The sequence below is a fragment of the Trachemys scripta genome, chromosome 19 (assembly GCF_013100865.1).
Source record: "Trachemys scripta elegans isolate TJP31775 chromosome 19, CAS_Tse_1.0, whole genome shotgun sequence".
In the NCBI taxonomy this organism is placed as follows: domain Eukaryota; kingdom Metazoa; phylum Chordata; order Testudines; family Emydidae; genus Trachemys; species Trachemys scripta.
Genome location: NC_048316.1, coordinates 12,698,448 through 12,718,000, shown reverse-complemented (window position 1 = coordinate 12,718,000; position 19,553 = coordinate 12,698,448). Strand labels below are relative to the sequence as shown.

The 19,553-nt window shown below is 38.9% G+C and overlaps 1 protein-coding gene across 8 annotated transcripts in view; it reads right to left on the bottom strand.

The window, feature by feature from the left end:
* VPS13D (vacuolar protein sorting 13 homolog D) overlaps window positions 1-19,553 on the bottom strand; it is a 195,243-nt gene that overhangs the window by 67,645 nt on the left and 108,045 nt on the right. For 5 of the 8 annotated variants that reach the window (XM_034753528.1, XM_034753534.1, XM_034753532.1 and 2 more), the window contains 3 exons: window positions 17,817-17,968; window positions 10,512-10,646; window positions 9,769-9,936 (listed from right to left, as the gene is read on the bottom strand). In XM_034753528.1, the coding sequence (XP_034609419.1) occupies window positions 9,769-9,936; window positions 10,512-10,646; window positions 17,817-17,968 (455 nt within the window). The remainder of the gene's footprint in view (window positions 1-9,768; window positions 9,937-10,511; window positions 10,647-17,816; window positions 17,969-19,553) is intronic. The other 3 variants (XM_034753531.1, XM_034753533.1, XM_034753536.1) reach the window with 1 other exon arrangement.

Sequence of the window (19,553 nt, the reverse complement as noted above, 5' to 3'; positions counted from 1 at the left end):
TTGTACTATAGACTGATAGAAAGAGACCTTCTAAAAACGTTAATGTATTACTGGCACGCGAAACCTTAAATTAGAGTGAATAAACGAAGACTCGGCACATATCACTTCTGAAAGGTTGCCAATCCCTGCACTAGTGCATTAAGCAACCTGACCATACATCTTGTTTGTTTGCACAGTACTACATCACCAATTCTGATTATTAATTTGGCCAGACAGTTGGTCTATAATTTTCCATTTGTCCTTATAGTAACTGGAATATTTCCTATCACGGTCCTCAGTTCCAACTTCTGTTGATTTCTGATGCAGCAAAAGCAGATGTGCTGTCACATCCCTTTATGCTAAAATGCAAACTCAACTGACAAGAGGCAGCCACGGTCCGCTGGATCTACTATTTAATCCAGTTTAACAGATGTCATAAATGATGTTTATATGGAAAATCTTCAAAAGTTCAATCACTGAAACTAAGAGGAGATTACTACTTAAAAACAGCAGAAAATGATTACAGCACAGAAGGCTGCATTGGCTCCATTTTAGGCACACAATTAAGAATACAGAAGACTTCTGGTACATAAACCTGTACCAACATAATGTTAAAATTCTGGAAATGAAAAAAAATCCACTCAAGGTAATGAACCTTGAAACCTGCACTTCCATATTCAGCTCAGTATCCAAAAGGACACCTAACAATTTGCCTGGGCAAAACAAACTCAATCAATTAGGTGTCTGCAGCCTTTTCTCATTTTGCCGAATTTGAACCTAAACCAGCTGTCACATCCACTCATTAGTCTTGGTCAGACAGCAGAGTGGTGCCAAGATGAAAGTGCCACAACCTAGACACAACAATATAATGAATTGATGACAATGAAGATCATACCACATCATCAGTTGTCTAGTTAGCTTCACATATTCACAAAAGAATGGTGAGAAAAGTTAGCTCTTCTAAACTTCATGTGTGAAGATCCTTGATGATGAGAAATTTCCCAGCACTACTGAATAAAATTTACCATAGGATGACTCATTTCAGCTATTTACAATTCCGTTCTGTCAAAATGATCCTGGAGTTGCTCAGACAAAACATTTCCAATGATGGACATGCATTAACTGTCTTAGCTTCTGAATAGAAGTATCTTAAATGAGAATGGCTGACTGTATAAATCAAGGGATGCAAAATTTTAACTTGCTGTTTATTTTACAGACAGCTATCCACACCTTGGTAGTAATTTGCTTAGATTCCGGCAACCTTCTTCTTTCTGGAGTACAGGACTCCCTTCTTACATCCCTCCAGCCTGACTAAAGTGGCACTGACAAACTCATCTTCCTCTGCCAATACTTGTCCATATTACTCCCTTTTTGCAGCCTCCATTACTCCCAATCGCTTTCCACTTCAAATTCATATCCCCTAGTCATAGCCCTGCCACTGCCAACCATCTCATCTCTTGTTTCCTGTCAGTCTCCTATTAGGATCATATGCTCTGCCAATTCTACTGCCCTTCATGTTGTCTTTGCTTCCCCTTCCCACACATGCCTGCATGTCCTCTAAATTCCTGGACTATCCTTCCCATACCTGTATTTTAATGCTGCCTCCTTACCTGGCTTCAAAATCCCACCTCTCTAACACTGACTCACACTCCTACGGCAACATTTAAGTTTTAAAAGTTGGAACTAACATTATGCATACCTTACAAAAACAAGAAACACACTATCCTTATTTGAATTAACCTCCTTCCATCTGCCTTGCATGATGTCAATTTTCTTTGCATGCTTTTGTATCGTATCTAACTGGCTAGTAATATCCTCAAGACAGTATTTATTCTCTCTAAAAAGGTCCATGCAAACCTCTGGTGCTCTAAAACTTTATATACAATTAGGATGAGCTCTGAAACAATGGGCCGAGCCTCTGGCTCAATGAAGATATCTTGTGAAGTATGGATATATCCCACTGAATGTTTCCAGACATCTGCCCCAAAAGAATGATTTAAAGCGTCAGATAAACAGCAAAGGAAGTCCTAATATATACATGGAAAAAACATGTCTTGCCTTTGTTGGCTGTGCAGCCAGTGTTCTTCTGTGATACCATCGAACAAGATTCATGGAGTGGCACAAGACTAACAGAACTGTTAACTAACTGGCAGTATTGCTCAACCACCATGGGGATGAGAAACATTAAGGATCAGAGAAGCTAGTTTCTTCCATGGTGGGAAACCACAAAACAGAACAATGGATATATAGATATAAAAAAAGAGGATGCTCTCTTCAACAATGCAGACTTACTATATTAATGAAGTAGGAATCTCACAAAGAATTTGACAACTAAAGAAAACAGGAAACAGTTCACGGAAAATAAAATACTTATTCATGCGCTGAAATGCCATTTTAAAGATTCTTTTAAGTGTTTATTTAAATCAGTAATACTCAGACCTCCGTGGTTCAGGAGCCAAATTAGCGATCAACATTACCCAAAAGAGCTGTAGTAGTGTGAATTCATTGTTTCATTTACTAGATAGATATCTATATAGTAAGAGCATCCGGACTGGTTAATAATTAACTACAGTGTTTTAATATCATGTGCTGCAAAGAGCTGCAGAACACATTAAAGAGCCACTTGGAGCTTCAGTCGAAGGATCACTGATTTAAACCCTGCCAAGACCTATTTGACAAATCTAAAAACGTTGCATTAATTCAGTAAGAAAAGCAAATCTGGTAAAAATGTAGAGATAAGAACTCTCTTGTGCAGAACAAAAGGACGGGTGATGTGTCATAAGGGATCAAAGATATATGACAGAATCCCTCCCTAATGTTATGTTAATGTGTTTTTTAAAATATGCATCTCCCAGCTGTGCTCTGTGCTGAAAACCAAATATTATTTAAAAAGTGACATCCTGATTGGTTATAGATTCTTTAAGTAGCAAAGTTCAGGAAGTAAATTGCCTTTTTATATATACATTTAAGGGAAGATGGCTATTAGCAAATAGTTCATAAGTAATCACTGTCATCTGTTCACACAATGAAATGTTCTACAGCTTTAATCTGCTTCAGGGACATTGCATAAATGATAGGTCGAATGCCACTAATCAAATTTTGTTTATATTTAGTTTGCACAGGAAGCAACTAAAAGTCTGAGTTTATAAACTGCTTTGTCACACCCCTGAATTCTCCCTGATTTTATATGAAAAATTCTCCTTTACCTGGGTTTTTTGTTTCTCTCTTACTCCAGAGTTGGAAAACTAAGAGCTAGTGCAAAAAGTACACCTACAAAAAGCCAGCCACCAGCTGGCAACTGCTTAAGGAAGCAAAATAAAACCTCCTTCAGAAAACATCAAACTTTACTAGAAAATCTCAGCTCTCTTTTAAATGAGGTTTATCCTTTTATGTTGCTTATATTTATAGCTTTCAGAATCCTTATTATCCCTTTGCAAAAACTTACGATTTTCTTCCTTTGATTTAAATGTTTTTTAGTATTATATTGACAGATAGTTACAAAAGAGACTTTTTTCTGCTACAAAAAGGAATCATGTCAACGGACCTAGTTCTCATTTGAAGTAAAACTAGGATCTTAACCTTTTGCCATAAGCAGGCTAAAGCCTGGGACATGACAAAGTCTTTAGGCAGGTTACAGAACACATTAACACTTTGTCTGCACTACAGATTTGTAGTCGGCTAAGGAGCAGTCCTGTTATAACTGGGACCCCTGACACGGTTGTATTTGTAACGCAGACAGTCCTGGACAGGCCCTTTTTTGGTTTGGCTCAGGGCTCAAGCCTTTCACCTCCTTAATTAACTCAAGTAAAAATGGCTGTAATGGATTCCTACTAGTTCCTGTCTGTTCATGTCCACAAATAATTATTATAATTGGCATTCATGGGTCAAGAGAGACCTAGAATTTGAAAACCAGGGAAACTGCAAGTCAGGACTGAGGTGCATCGGCAAAGCTGTCTGGTGGAATTTTCAAGGTCCGAAAGCTTTATAATATTGTTTTGTTTTCAGTGTTGCTTTTATTTTTTTAAAACATTTTCCCATTAAATATTTATATGCCGAAATGGAACGTAGCTTTTCCATCACATACCAATGATTTAGGATACATTACACTGAAGCCAGGCGTGTAAATGGACGAATGGCAGCCCGGCTAGATGTACCGGCACTAGCTGTACTGTAGCTAGCTTGCCATAAAGAAAAGGAAGGAGAGTGGTATGGACTTCAGCATTGGCTGCACAAGCGAGAAGGTATACAGGGTGGTCGGGGCTCGTGCTGCTCACTTCTATTTTTAGCGAGCTAGCTTGTGCGCAGCTAGCGTGGGTACATCTACATGAGCTGCTATTCACACCAGTGGCTGTAATGCATATATACCCATAGGATGGATTCCTATAAGGATTGCAAATCTTAGACAAATCACGTACAGTATCTGAAAAGTTGATTCTCACATAAAATAGCACAAAACAATTATAAAGTATATTAAACTTTCAAATCATTTTGCACCAGGAGTTGCATTATCTTGGCACAATATCTATTTACTAGTATTGGGTACAATGAAACAGACTTCAAGTCAGAAGAAAGTACAGAGTCAATACAGGGTTTTAATTTATTTTGGTATTTAGCTCAGCATCTAACATGCATTTCTGACTGAAAGAGTAATAATTTTAGGTTTTAGTAGTATCATGCCTAAGGCGGAAAACAAAAAAGAAAAAAGTTTGCATGCCAAGAATTTGAGTCATTTCTGTGCATATGGCCACTGTAGGAGCCTACATGCAGAGGGAATCAAATTCCCTCAGGTGCCTATATTTAGGATCAAAGTACTTTTTAAAATACAAAACTTGTAGCCTCCAAGGGATAAAAACTACAAAACTGTCTGAAATGAACTTTATTTAACCTAGGGTTTTGTGCCAACTTAAATACACTGAACTTTTCCCACTTGAAAGAAGGCATTTACCCACTGCGTGTTCTGAGATGCATGGAGAAGCCATTACAGGAATAATCAACAGCACTGTAAAATAGAAAAGCCATAAAATGACAAAAACAGATTCAACTTATAAATAACTTACTTTTCAGTTCATGCAGGCACTCTGTATATATTTCCTTTACAGTGATGATTAAAGTTTAGCCTGACATGGTTGTATGAACAGATCTAGTCCTATTTACACCCTCCAACTCACCTTAAAATCTAATATAAATTTTATTCAAGGATCTTATAAGACACCGGGTAACTGAAAAACAAATAAGATTTGTGAAAGATTTTTCAGCCTGTGGCTGCTAATTACTAGATATTGAGGACAGTTCATCAAGTTTTGGCTGCATTGCCAGCTCCACAGAATTGGTTGCATTGATGAAAAGGGACAATTTCTGGCACCGCTGAATCAGGTGAAACCCTTTGTAGCGAGAGCAGACACTAATTAATCATTCTGTCTCTACAGACGGCACCGGTGGAGCAACATGAACATGATCTATTGGCCAGGTCATGTTTTCTGTTGCAGTTACGGTCAGATTTGAGTTTTTCCTTCTTATACTTAACAAAAATTAAAATGGTACCTATGCGACACACAGTTATATATATTTTAAAGAGAAAGCAGGTTTTAATTAATTTTACTCACTGCAGCAGTTCTGGCATTTCACAAGTTATATTTGAAATATCAGTTTGGAGTTCTATTGGCATTCCAGGGTTATATCTAGTTGTGCAAAAGCAGTACAACTAGTTGGGAACAAGCCTTCACCTTCATCACAAGTGTCTTGCTCACCCCCGCCACATAAGCAGGGGGATTATCACTCTGCTGAGAGAAGCCCTTTTTGAGAAGGAGACTGTTGGTTGCTCAACTCGCATGCAGTTTCAATGGGAGTTTGACATCTAACTGCCCACTGTGTCTTTGAAAATCTCCCCAACAGAAACCTTAGTTACAAATGACTCTGAAGTTCAAAGAATGACCTTGCCCTTGTGGAAAACGTAGTAAGGCTCGTGCCTTTAAAGGCAGAGATTTATGAGACTCTTACTGCAGATGTGATTGCAACCAGGAAACAAATCCGTATGGAAAGGAAATACAAAAGAAATAGATATCAATGGTTGGAACAGCTGGATCATGAGAGCACACAGCACTGTAAGCACAGAACATGGGGATAAGTGTTCATTTGGACAAATGTACAGCTCTCAGGAAGCTCCATATCATTAAGTGATCTACCACCAGCACCACCGTGACAAATATAGGCCCTATCCTGTATTAGGCCTGTATTTGTGACACTGTTAGTGCTTAGACATAGATGATAGGATGGGAGATCTCAGCTGCAGGTCTAGATTGCCCTGTAAGAAATCTAAAGGAGATGGAACACCGTGTATACTGGTGCTGATGCTTCCATCTTGACACCAGTATGAGATCTGGGTCATACTTTTGCATAGGCCCAAATGGTGGAAAGCTTGCTAGGGGCAAGGAGGGTATTTATCACTTTTGAGAAGCAGCACGCGATCTTGGTTGAGACTTGCTGCTGCTCAATAGACAAGGTGTTAAGACTCCGATAACTTGGGTTAGGATACAGTCGCGAACTTTGAAGATTCTGTTTACCGAGAAGACCTGTTGAAGAGCTTTGTGGCAGATCTGCTAGGTATGAAAACCCTGGTCTTGGCTTATCTGGGGTTATGAGACTGCCCAATACTACTACATTTTTGACCTTTTGAATTGCTCTTCCTATTAGTGGGAGAAAGGGAAAAGTGTCTAAAAGTAGATTTGGCCATGTTTGGGTCACAGCCTCCGCTCCTATCGACCTGTCTGCTTCCCTAGCGAAGAGCAGCCTTCTTTTAAAATTTCTACTAGATGGGAACATCTGCACCTGGGGATAACATAGCAGCAGCAATATTCCTTGGTGCAGAGACTGCACAGCATTGTCTATCTGCTTTTGCATTCAGTGTGCTTCCTTTTACGTGGAGCACCCTGATAGAAACTAAAGTGATGTTCTGTCCAGGACAGCAGCCATAGAGCTCCCGTACTTAGATCAACTTTTTGAGTTCCATTTTCTGGTTTATGTACGCTGCAGTTGTCTGGTTGCCCAATTGGCACAGGAGGTGCTCTGCGAAGGTTTGAAGGGCCAACCTGACCACTTATCTCTAGCAAAAGTTGACACTGTGAAGCCTTTCATACCTTGACTGTGTTCCCGGTGAGTCCTGAATGGGCTTCCCCGACATAACGGCTAGTGTCTGTGGCCAGGGGCTTGGGGACCAGACTGGGAAAGGAGAATCCTTACATAAGACAATGGATCCCTCTTGAATGGTATTTTCACTTTCCTTTACATTTGCTGTTGGGAATTAATCTATGTCCGTTTAACAATCTCTGAAACTCTCACATGTGTTGTCTTACCATTGGAGTAATCTCCATGCAGGAGACTAGAAGAGACAGAAGCTGCAGGCAAAGAAGGATTGATATCACCCAGTTCCACGATACTTCGGAAATTAGAAACTGGATCATGTTGACTCTTTTCCTGTATCAGAAAGACTATTGCCCTTATCTTGTCTACCTCAATCCTAGGTGAATGATCTTCCAGGACGGAATTCGGTTTATTAGAAATCTTTGTGCTTGAAACACGGACTGGCCCCTCTTATCAACTGACACTGGACATTTGACATGCCTGATAACTAACCCTGATCTGTTTTATCTCATACATATTGTGACTGAGAAGTTGACAAATAGTTGTTTTTTGTAATTAACATAGGTCATTTTTATAAAGGAAGATATCTATAGAGCCTTATTGCCCTGGTGATTGCTCTCCTTACATCTTGGCTGCCACTCTAAGTTAAGGGGGGAAAAAAGGATTCTCTCCCATCATCCTATCACAGACGGCCCATGTTTGGGATTCTCCCAAGAAAAAAAGCACAAGGATAATTTTGGGAGTATAGTCCCCTCAGGAAGATGCTCTGTACATACAGTGCACCATGAAGCTGGGCTGTGACAGTAACCACAGCCTCTCCAGCAGGGGTAGTCAATTTGTTTTTTTGGTCAAGGTCCAAATTTCTTGCTCAAGGTATAGTCAAGGTCCAGACTCCAGAGGAAATAATAATAGAAATAACAACAATCATGATAATAAGTAAATACAAATATTTCAGGGTCTGTTCAAAAGTGGCCGGCAGTCCAGATTTGGCCTGCAGTCCGCCTATTGACTACCCTTGCTCTCCAGTGTAAACTGACTGCCTAACTTCCGCATGACTCCAATCAAGAATGCAAGCTTCCAGAACCAGAGGAAAAGATGCAAGCCCCAATCTACCAGAGACTACCAATATGATAATACACTTCTGTTTATGGGAAAGAAAGTATTACTTGTTTAATCACACTCTCTCGCCTACACCTCCCCACCCCAAAAACAGTCCGCTCCAGAAATCTTAAACCTTGAACAAATAACTGCTCTTCACCATGTGATAACCCTTTTACGACTTGGTTTTGTTCATCTGTAGATGCCTTAACTGCATCCACCCACAAAGATGAAAGATCATCATTACGGAACTCCCAAAAGCACTGATATTCAGACTGTTAAAACCATTATGTATATTACTTTCTCTATAATCTAAATTCCCATGCAACTAACATGGACTTTCAGTTCTCTCTTGTTCCCAAATTGATAGAACATATCTTTAGGATCCACCATGGTCTATGATGGAAATATAGGTTTTAATAAAATAGTAAGTTCTTAAATAGAGCTCCCCTTCTCCATCAAAAAGTCCTCATATGAGGAAGGTATTATTCCAACTTCACATATAAAGAACCTGAGGAAGAGATGTTAAGTAAAGTAATTTGCCCAAGACCACAAAGGGAGTCAGTGCCAAAACCAAGATGTGTTTGTACAGTGCCTAGTACAATGGGCTCTTGGTTTATGATTGGGGTTCTTAGGAGCTACCGAAATACAAATAACAAACAAAATAATTCAAGGAGTTCCTAGCTCTAAGTCCTGTGCTCAGACCATGCCTTTTTCTCAGGCACAAAATAATTAATGAGATTTTAGAAACAGTTACAGTACTAGTGCACTAGAGCCTCCTAATCAACTTACCTTCGCTTTCCTCAGAAGGAAAGAAGCGTTTTCACCATAGCATAGAATTATTTATTAGCTACATTTAAATCAAACACCTTTGTTTTGTAAGAGTATCAAAAAGGCACAAACCCGGAAAGCTGTACACAGAGTATCAAAGATTTTTTTTTTTAATAAATGATATTTTCAAAACAAGCAAAACAACTTTAAAACCTAGTAAAATAAAACTTGCTACTATGTGGCATAGAAAAGGGAGCATCCAGGGTAGTGCTGGCAAATCTTTCAACTCCAGGATGACAATAATCTTTACATTCACATCATATTAACTGATTAAATTCCCAGTGAAAAATTAAACCTGAACATCCCAAAGCCCTAGAATTTCAGCAGGATTCAATAACAGAGTTAATATACAGTTCTGTTCATGTATGCAGGAAGACTCATGTTCTAACCATGATGGAGAATTATTATTTTACTAACGGGGGCCCTGAACCTGCAAACACTTATACAAATGAGTAACTCTAAGCACTTGAGTAATTCCATTGACTTTGATGGGGCTTCTCACATGCTTAAAGTTAACTATGTGTTTGCTAGGGGCCTGCACCCCAAACACAGTTTTTATTCCACACGCAAGACCTATGGAAATTAAAATTCAAGGACGATCTGTTATAATTATATCTTAGTTATTAACTAATTAGTTTTAATGTATCTATAAATATGCAACATGTCTTTTTAGTCTGTTAACTTGCACGTTATCTACAGATTATTTCATGTAACAACAATTACCTTTGCAGCAGAGTTTGATACTCCATGTGTGACATTTCTTATAAGGCCACCAACATTTCCATATTTTATTAGCCCTGACACACCTTCTGAAACATCATTCAGGAGACCCATAGGGTTGCCAAGGAAATCCACCGAGCCCAAAATCCTTGCTGCCTGACTAAGCAGCTCCTATAAAACACAGTTAAATGAAAAACATTATCTACACATCAGATTTCATGGTCAGCAGAGCTAACAGTATTTTAAAAACTACAACACGCTAACATTTGACTCCTGGAAAGAACAAAAAGATGCAAAAGTCAAAACATTATCGTAAGAGACATGGTCAACAACATTTGTACTTTGTACAGTGTTCTGATTGGTAAATCTATCTAATATGATATCTGTCTACCAGTCTGTGTCTGCTGATCAATATGAAAAATGGGAACATAGTTTAACTATTTAGTTCTGGAGAGACTAATTCTCCTCAAAGTAAAAAGTATACCAGAACATTAAAGCTGGAGGAGCCAGAAGTTAATGATTTCAGCGGCGCTACATTGATAGACTCCAGCAGAGTATCTGCCCCCTAACATTCAGTATGATTAAAGAGTATTTATATAAACACATACAATGATTAAGCGTTACATATTTACTCATTAAAACAGGGAAAGGAATTTAATATTTTATAATATTTGGTAAAGAGCTACTAAAACAGAAAAGTTGTAGACTTTTAGTGGATGTCACAATATGATTTATCTGACACTCACCTCTTGAAAGTGCTTAAGGATGTCATTAATGATAAACTCCTTTGTCTCATATGGGTGGACCCTAGTAAATGGATCCAGGTTAATCACTGCATCTTCAAATCGGATTAGAGGAAATCCCAGTGTGCTTTTCAGTGCCTAATTAAATAAAAACTGGAATTACAACTTTTATGTTCATCTGTACTCCTCCTCCATGATATCTGAATTAATTGATTTCTAAGCAGGCAACAAACCAAATTTATCTAGCAGCTATAACAACTTTTTCCTGATACAGTATATTCGCCTTTATCCAAAACCCTATTATCTGAACCACTGCATTATCCGAATCCCTTCGTTGCTGGGGGACCAGGAAGGGACTTGGATAATGAGAAGGTTTGGATAAAAAAGCAGAGATCCCCAGTCACAGCCGTGAGAAAGAGGATGACGACAAGTCCTCAACCAGGGAGGCCACCCTGCTACTGAATGGCTCGTGCAGCAGCGCAGGGAGCCCTCCGTAACCCTGCTGTCACAGGAGTCAGCGAGCTAGTGGGGCATGACAGCGGAGTTGCAGAGGGCCGGTGACACCCGATCTCTGCAGGCACAAGGTGCAGGGAAGGCTGCAGTTCTGGCAGGGCAGTGTAGAGTACTGGCCAGGAGTCCCTGCTCTGCCCCGCCAGGACTGCAGCCTCACTCCAGCACCTTGCATTTGCAGGGATTGGGTGTCTGTGACCGTAGGGGCAATGCAAGGAGCCCTCTGCAGCCCCGGAGTGAACAGGGCAGAGCAGAGACTTCCTCCTCTTTGCAGTCCAGGCCAGGAAGGATAAGCCCAGGGTGCAGACTTGGAGAGACACCCTGCTGCTGAATGACTCCTGCACTCTCGGCTATCCAAATTCCTGATTATTCAGATAAAATCTGAATCCCCCATGTTATTTGGATAATTGGCAGCATGCAGTAATCACTTTGTAATGATGGCAATAATTTTGGACATCGCCAATATACTGACAATTGATAAATTGTTTGAACCCTATTTGCCCACTGGTTAGAGAGTAATTAAGTACACCTCCTGATGTAACAAATCTTCCAACAACTTTACAGGATTTTAGTTTCAAAAGAACAAGTTTTTTAAACTTATTTCTAAGATCCTGTGCTTAATTTTGTATCAGATACTTAATTATTCTGATACTTGTTCAAATACACAGAATTAAACAGAACCCGAAGTTTGGGAATTTTCCCTCCATACATATTGGATGGCCCATTAGAGGTTTTCCACTCTTCTGGATGTGTTTGGATGAAGTGAAAGGCGAAAGATTTATACGATCTGAAGAGAAACCAGAGTATATATTACCTACACAAACAATTTCCTTGAGGCCACAGGCATTAATGTACCTCAGTCTCATCTCTCATCATTATCTGTGTTCAGTGTGATTCACTTACAGCTGCCTTTAAATTAACATTGTGAAGGAAATGAGGTGGTGAGGTAATATTTTTTATTGGCCCAACTTCTGTTGGAGGAAGAGACAAGCTTTGAGCTTCAAAGCTCTTCTTCAGGTCCGGAAAAGGTAACCAGAGCGTCATAGTTAATACAAGGTGGGGCAGATTGTTAAGTGTAAGGCGTAACACATGTTGCAAGAAACCACTTAAAATGAAGAGGGCAATTATCACCTTTACAGTCATATGATAAAGGAGGCTTAGAAGATTATAAATTGTTGTAATGAGCCATAAAATCTGCGTCTCTGTTGAGACCATGATTTCTAGTGTCTAGCAGAGTTATTAATTTAAGTTCCCAAGCTCCTCTTTTGAAGGTGGTTAGCAGGTTTCCCTTGAGGAAGAGGACTCATAGGTCAGATATGGGACAATTGCTTTGTTGAAAGCGTTTGCCCATAGGTGACAGGGTGTTTTTTGTTTCTTATTTTTCTGTGTGAGTTCATTCAACAATATAGTTAGTGTCTGGTTTTACCCAGACAACTATTATTAGGACACTGCAAACAACATTGTGAAGGAAGGGAATTGTGCCAGCAATGAGAATACAGGACCCATCTGGATTTTGTTTGGTATGTCTGTTAAAAGGATATTTAAGGTAGACATGCTGTACCTAAGACTAAATCTACACTACCTTACAGCGATATAGCTGCACCACTGTAAGATCTCTCATGGAATCGCTCTATGCTGATGGGAGAAGCACTCTCGCCGACACAGCGTGTACACTACTGCTTATGCTGGTGAAATTTAGTGTTTTTTTCACACCCCTGCGTGGCATACGTTTTGCATACGTAAGTGACAGTGTAAACATGGCCTAAGCTCATACTTAAAAAATAAAATATAGTCTAATGGTCTATCCATTCGCAAGTTGGCTGGGAAGCTGAGGAACCCTCAGACTAACTGTAGATGTTTTTATTTGCTGCTAGTTTTTTTACAAAATTATTTATAGTTCTAGCATTACAAAATTATGCCTAAAACCAATTACAACTCTAATAAAACCGTTTAGTCAGAATTTGCCTTTGCTTTCCTCCAGTAATTTTAATGCATTTTGATCCTACAACAGCCTGCCCCATATAGCTCATCGTCCATAAACTCATTTTCAGAGCTTGTTTAAGGATACAATAAAAGGAAGGATGTTTGTGTTATCCCCTCTGCAACCAAACGGATGGGGGTGGGAGCAGTAGAAGAAAGCAAGTTTTTACTTTTTAAATAGGATGAAGATAGAAAAGGTCTAAGTGGAAGGAGCCTTATGGGGGAAGTCTGAGCACTGGGAGGAAGATGACTGAAGAAACGGACACCCCAGGTGATGCTTGCACATACCCTAAAATTACTTTAGAGCAGCACTGCTCATCTTCATCTTAGACAATGTCAGCGATAAAGTAAGTTTGAGAAGGACAATTCTCTTTATGAAGTGTATCTATTGGATCATTCACTAAGACTAGCACAAAGAAGATATGGACTTTGGAATCTTCAGCTGTGGCTATTTGACAGTATTAAAATATATCAGAAAAGTGATATACCTGAAATATTTTTCTTACCTTCAAACTAACACCAAATTTCTGTTTGATTCATAGCACTGATTCTGAAACTTACTCTTAGATGAAGACAAGCTTTAGCAGAAGCTTTCCTACCCGTGAACAGAAACCATCTTTGGCAGAACTTTTTCTATTCATGAACTGCAACTCTAGATGATTTGTGACTGAAATGAGCGATGGCATCCGTGACGTTACTGCTATCAGTGTCACTATATGTTATATCTAGAAAAGAGTGGGGTTCCATGAAGCCAGTGTCACTTGGTCTCCAAAAGTGAATGTTGCCCAAGAGACAAGCATGTTATGGTCTCCTGTCTTACCTTTTAATATAAGCATAATAATTTTGGACAAATGAATTCAGGAAAAGAAATGAAAAGAAAAAAAAATGGAGATAACATTTAGATTGAAAAACCTTAGTTCTTTTGGAGGTGGGGATTTTTTAAATTAAAATATATTTTAACATCACAGAATTGAGGTATGTCAAATAAAACAACAGAAAATGAGATGAAAAGCATCTGAGGAACTGTTTTCCTTTTATTTCCTTTTAACAAGAAATTGTAGAAAGGAAATGAAGATTAAAATTCACTTTTACTTCAGTTCCTAGGTGGCATTAGCTGTTGAAGCATTTACTAACTTCACAATCCACACCAAATACCTAATCCATTGAGGCTCTAAGGTATCAAGAAATCTTTGGCATTTATGTTACATCTTTCCACATTAATCATTGTTACACCCATGTTAAAATGTAAAGTTAAATTAGGCAAAGTGAGTTATTCTGCCATCTTCAGGCCACTAAATTATGTTACACAGCTGGCATAGGTGTGTGTATTGGGGGCGGGATAAACTAGGAACTATTCATGTAGCAACTGAATAACTAAACAAATGCAATAGTGTACAAACCTGTCACTTATTTGCACAAGTAGCAAGCAGTTTCCTGTCCATGATTGTTAGATACAACATAAAGCAGGTCTGTTGATACAGGTAACTAATAAAAATAATAATCCGTCTGCACTGACATTGACAAAAATTAGTGCCCAAGGCCTAAAAACATTTGAGGAGGTAGGGAAAAATAGCTATCAATAGTATAAAAAAATAACTTGGATATAAAACTGTATAGTAAATTCTCTCTTTTTCTCCCAAACTATTCTGTACCACACAGGACTGGAACTCCCTTCTCTGAAAATTTCATACATGTTACATGGTCACTGACTGTTTTTATAAGAAAAAAGTTTATATGCCCAGTTTTCTTTTGAGATAATGCTGGCAGCTGCTGGGATGCATCTTTTTTCAGTTAACAATACCAGTTTCTTTCTTAAAAAAAAAAAAAAAAAAAAAAAAGCAAGAGAGACTGTAGTAGGGTCAAAAATTTTCCAGCAAAAGTATTTAAGATCTGTGAAAATACCTTTAGTGTTCTTGCTAAATGCTGCCATTGTTTGATAAGTGCATGTCTCTAAAACAACTTGTCTTACAAACCTGCCTGGCAGGCCAGGCAGTCCTACACACACTACCACTTCCCTCCTCTTCCTCAAGCAGATATGGATAAGGAGCATTCTCTTGTGCCAATACCAAAAAAAAAAAAATCTTACACATTTTACATCCTGTGTTACACCACAAAGAACGCTGATAATGGTTCTGTGAACAAGGACAAGTCAAGAACAGGTTGTTAAAAACAGCCTGAGTGTGTGGGGATGAATCTCATTTTATTTCCCATGGCTGAGTTCTCCACAGGATTCCATGGTAACACCTCACATGCCACAAAAGAAAACATTTTTAAAATGTGACGTTTTTAGCAGTGTTTGTATTAGTGGGGTGAAAACGGTAAATGATCCAAACAGGTTTTCCCATCTTTTATTTTTATTATTTAATTTTACTTTGTATCCATTTAAAAACAAAGTCAATTTTGAATTCATTTGTCATTGATATTATTTTCAAAGCACTATTAATTTATTTTCTGCACATTGTTGGCATTTCTACCAGAAATGGTGTCGGGTTTTTTGGTTTAATCAGATTGTATGAACTCCCTTCCCCTTGCTTTAATTTTATGGTGCTGTACACAAAAAGGGTTAACGGTGGAAACGTTAGCCTTCCCCATCATTTCAGGTGGCCAGTAAAGCTGGTCAGGGAATGACACTTCTGTTTCATGACAATTTTCAAGGTCTGGAAATTTGTTTTCATTGTGCACTGGTTTTTGCAAAACAAAACTGTGATGAAATGTCTGTTTTCAGAGCAAAAAGTTGGATTTTCAATCTCTCTCTCTCTCTGATCCATCCTAAACCTGTGAAATCTTTCCATCAACATCTTTTTGTTTTCCCTACATGTTTTGGTTGACAAAATGGCAGTTTTGGACACCCCTCTCCCCCCAAAAAACCCCCAAAAAGGCAAAAAGTGTATGACCAGCACTAGCAACCAGTTCTCTACCATCTCTCGGAATTCTCATATTACAGTCACTCTCCTGTGGTCCTCCTCTTATCCACGTGCCGCTCCCTACAGTTGAGGAGCTTGCCTTGTTCATTCTATATTCCCCATTCCCTCCAGACACAGACTATTCCTTTCTTGCCATCTCTTTAGAGTAGGATATTAGCTTGACATTCTCCATAAATCATTAAGAGGCCATTCTGAATTAAAGAAGGCTTCAGTTAGTTAGATACTATGTTACCACATTTAACACTGATTCTATAATTAAAGACAATGGGGCAGAATTCAGCTCTGAGAATCAAGCAGCTCATAGACACAGTTGAGTTCCTGTGGGTTTACTTTCCCTTCTGCTGGAAATGTTCTGCCTTCTGTGCTAGCAGAAGTTATACAAGTCTCTTGAAGCAGACACTGCAAAATGCGTAGCAGGAAAAAAGCACAACTGGTAACAGTGTTCTCCCTCCCCACCCCTCCAGTTCAAGATACTTCCAGAGCAATATCAGCCAGATGACCCTGGGGCTTGCCTCATACTGGAACTGCTATTTGACTCTGAATTAAAGCTCACAAATCTAATCATTGCAGTAAGCAAAAGATGAGCTACAAGAAACTATTTCAGAGCTTCATACAACTCTCAGTTTTAGGTACAGACATTTTACATAGATGGCAAAATGGATGCACTAATAGCTACACACAGATCCACTGCTCATTTAATGATTTTCCTCCGGACTTTAAAGAATTTAAGGGCAGACTGTATGGCAAGAACTTCCTAGTGGTTTGAGATCCCAGACTGTGAGATTCCTATGTAAGTGGATTCCTAAAACTCTGACAATACAACTTCTCTTGAATTCAATTAGCTGGAATTGGTAAATTCTATGCTAATGAAGAACTGCATGAAAAGAAAATCTGAGCAATATTAATCACTTGTTCTCCTTTAAACTTGCATAAAGTGTGGGGGGAAAGAGCCTGAAAGAGGAGAAGAGAACTATCTGAAATCTCATTTATTGGTGAATTCCTATTCCTATTGGTGAACTGGCATTTTCTAGTGACATTTCAAAACCTTATTAAAGCATCATGACTCCTACAGATGTTAAACACTAGTTAGAACTAAAATCTTTTTGTGTCAGACTGCATATTACTTGCATTGGTTGTACATCTTATCGCTAGAAGAATCCAATGGTTTTATGGACCAGCATGTCATAGGCATCCAGGAAAGACAGAGGATTTTGAAGCAGTTTCCTCTGAGATGTGATCGTGCTATTTATTGCAATTGAATGTACTTTTATAAGTCAACTTCTGTGAAATAAAGGCACTAGCTTTAAATTCCAGTGTATGCTGGTCTTACTTGTGTTGGCCTTCAATCTAAGGCTAGGATTTATCCATTTTTAGTTACCCTGTATTATTGCTTTTTAGTTTTTGAGCACGTGTGTGTGAGAGAGAAAGAATTTAATGGAGAACCCACACTGCTGCTAATATTATAAAGTATTTGATTCAGCAGACGTTATTCACTCAACCCCAGTTGCATCAGTTGCTACCACTTGATCCCTATGTACGTATATCTTGTTTTAACTACTGATGACAACAATGCATTTAAATTTGTGCAATAGGTATTTTTCTTTCGATAATATAGTGAAGGCGGCACGCCTATGCTCCTTACTATAACCAATGAGCTTTAAACCTCCAGGCTTTAGACTGTTGCAACAAGAAGTTAATATGCGGTGTTGGAACAACGAGTCTCTGAGCCTACTGCTCTAAGAAAGCTTGTACAAGATGTTGCAATCTAGGAAGATGCTGCATAAGCAGAAACAGAGAGCAGCAAATTAAAACGTACACATCTTTTTCTCCCAAAGTAAATCTATCAAGTTAGAAAGATAGTGGATCTAATGAGGTGTTGTGTGCACTGGCTTACCTTAAGGTCTAGAGGCAGTTTGTTGGAAGTGAAGACGCTCAACTTTATCTGTGGCACATTGATTTTAAGATTTTCAAAGTAGTATCGCTTCTGCGCCCCACCTTGATCAACGGTCTTTTCATGGAGGTTTTCGTCGTACTTTTCAACCTCTGCTATCAAAGCATAACATAGGAATAAAAATCAGGTAATTATGAAAGTATACAAAACTATGAATGTGTATTTTATAAATAGTTATGAGCTTTCTTAGCTGAAGATTACAAGGGGATTCAGCTTGTAATGTTTAAATCAAGACTTTCCCATGCTTGTTGGCTTTTCAACCTAGAGTGTTCATTTGGACTCATCGCTACTCAATACATCTGTGTCTGATGTGAGAGAAACCTCAATTTAGTGCTTTCACCTCAAACCTTGACTCCTTACTTGTAGCTAGTTAATACAAATTATGGCACCCAGACACCTAACTTGTGACCTTATACCTTAGTCTTCAATCAGTATGTTTGCTTTCACTTCTAGTTTGTGTGTACTGAGGCAGACAAAGTAGAACACAAATATCTTATAACTACACAACCTTCCCTGGTTTTGAGACACAGTCTCTTAAGGGAACTACATTTAGGAAAGTAAATATGAAGTTTGGCAGTCAAATAAATCTGTTCTCTTTTTGCTTCCTTCAGACTTCCTTATATATCGAGGTTTTGAAATAATGTATTAAGTACTTGACATTGATAATGAGTTTAGGCTTCTTGCCCCAACTGGAATGGAAATTGAGAAAATCTCTATGAAAAGAATTAAAACCTGTTACAAATAGCACCTTGTCCAGTTCTGTCAAAAGAACAGCTATTACCAGAGTATGGTGAGGGGGCAAAGAAATAATGTTTTATTTAAAAAGCCCCTTATGTGAAAATACTGGGGAATAGACAATGGTAGCTACAGGCTGATATAATCAGTCCTGAGGCAGGGGGAAGGGGAAACCCTGACATCAGCCCCCGCCTCCCTCCCTGGGCTCTCTGCACAGCAATCTCTCTCTCTCACACACACCTCTGTATTCAACAGCACGAGCATTCCACATTAATGATTTGCTTTGTGTCCCAGAGCAGATCAGCACAGCACACAAAGGCTGTCAGAAACAGTGCTTTGAAATGGGAGGGGCGTGTGTCTTCAGAACAGCTGAGTTCAAAACAACGAGCAGAGCAGTCACTTGTTATGGGACAGTTCCGGAGGCCAATTACAGCGCAGAAAGCAATCAAGTGTCTACACCGGCAATAGAGTCCTGGAGCCTCTGCACAAACAGCCTTACGACTCTTGTCGAGGTGTTTTTTTTTTTTTTTTTGCAGCTCTGCAACTGAGGAGTTTCTGCACTTAAAGTGGCTTGGCAGTGTGTAAACATCTACAGTTTAAGCACAGAATGCTGCTTTACTGCGCAGAAACTTGCCAGTGTAGACAAGCCACCAGGCAGAGCTGTGTTAAATGGATCATATGGGAAAATGAAAATAAATCAAAACCCCGGAGAATATATGCCAACTGATTCAAATGATTAGCAAAGTCAGTGAGACTCATTGAGCTTCCACAAATATTATACAGCCTGTTTAAAGCATCATACAATTAAAAAGAAGAACAGGAGTACTTGTGGCACCTTAGAGACTAACAAATTTATTAGAGCATAAGCTTTCGTGGACTACAGCCCACTTCTTCGGATGCATATAGAATGGAACATATAATGAGGAGATATATATACACACATAC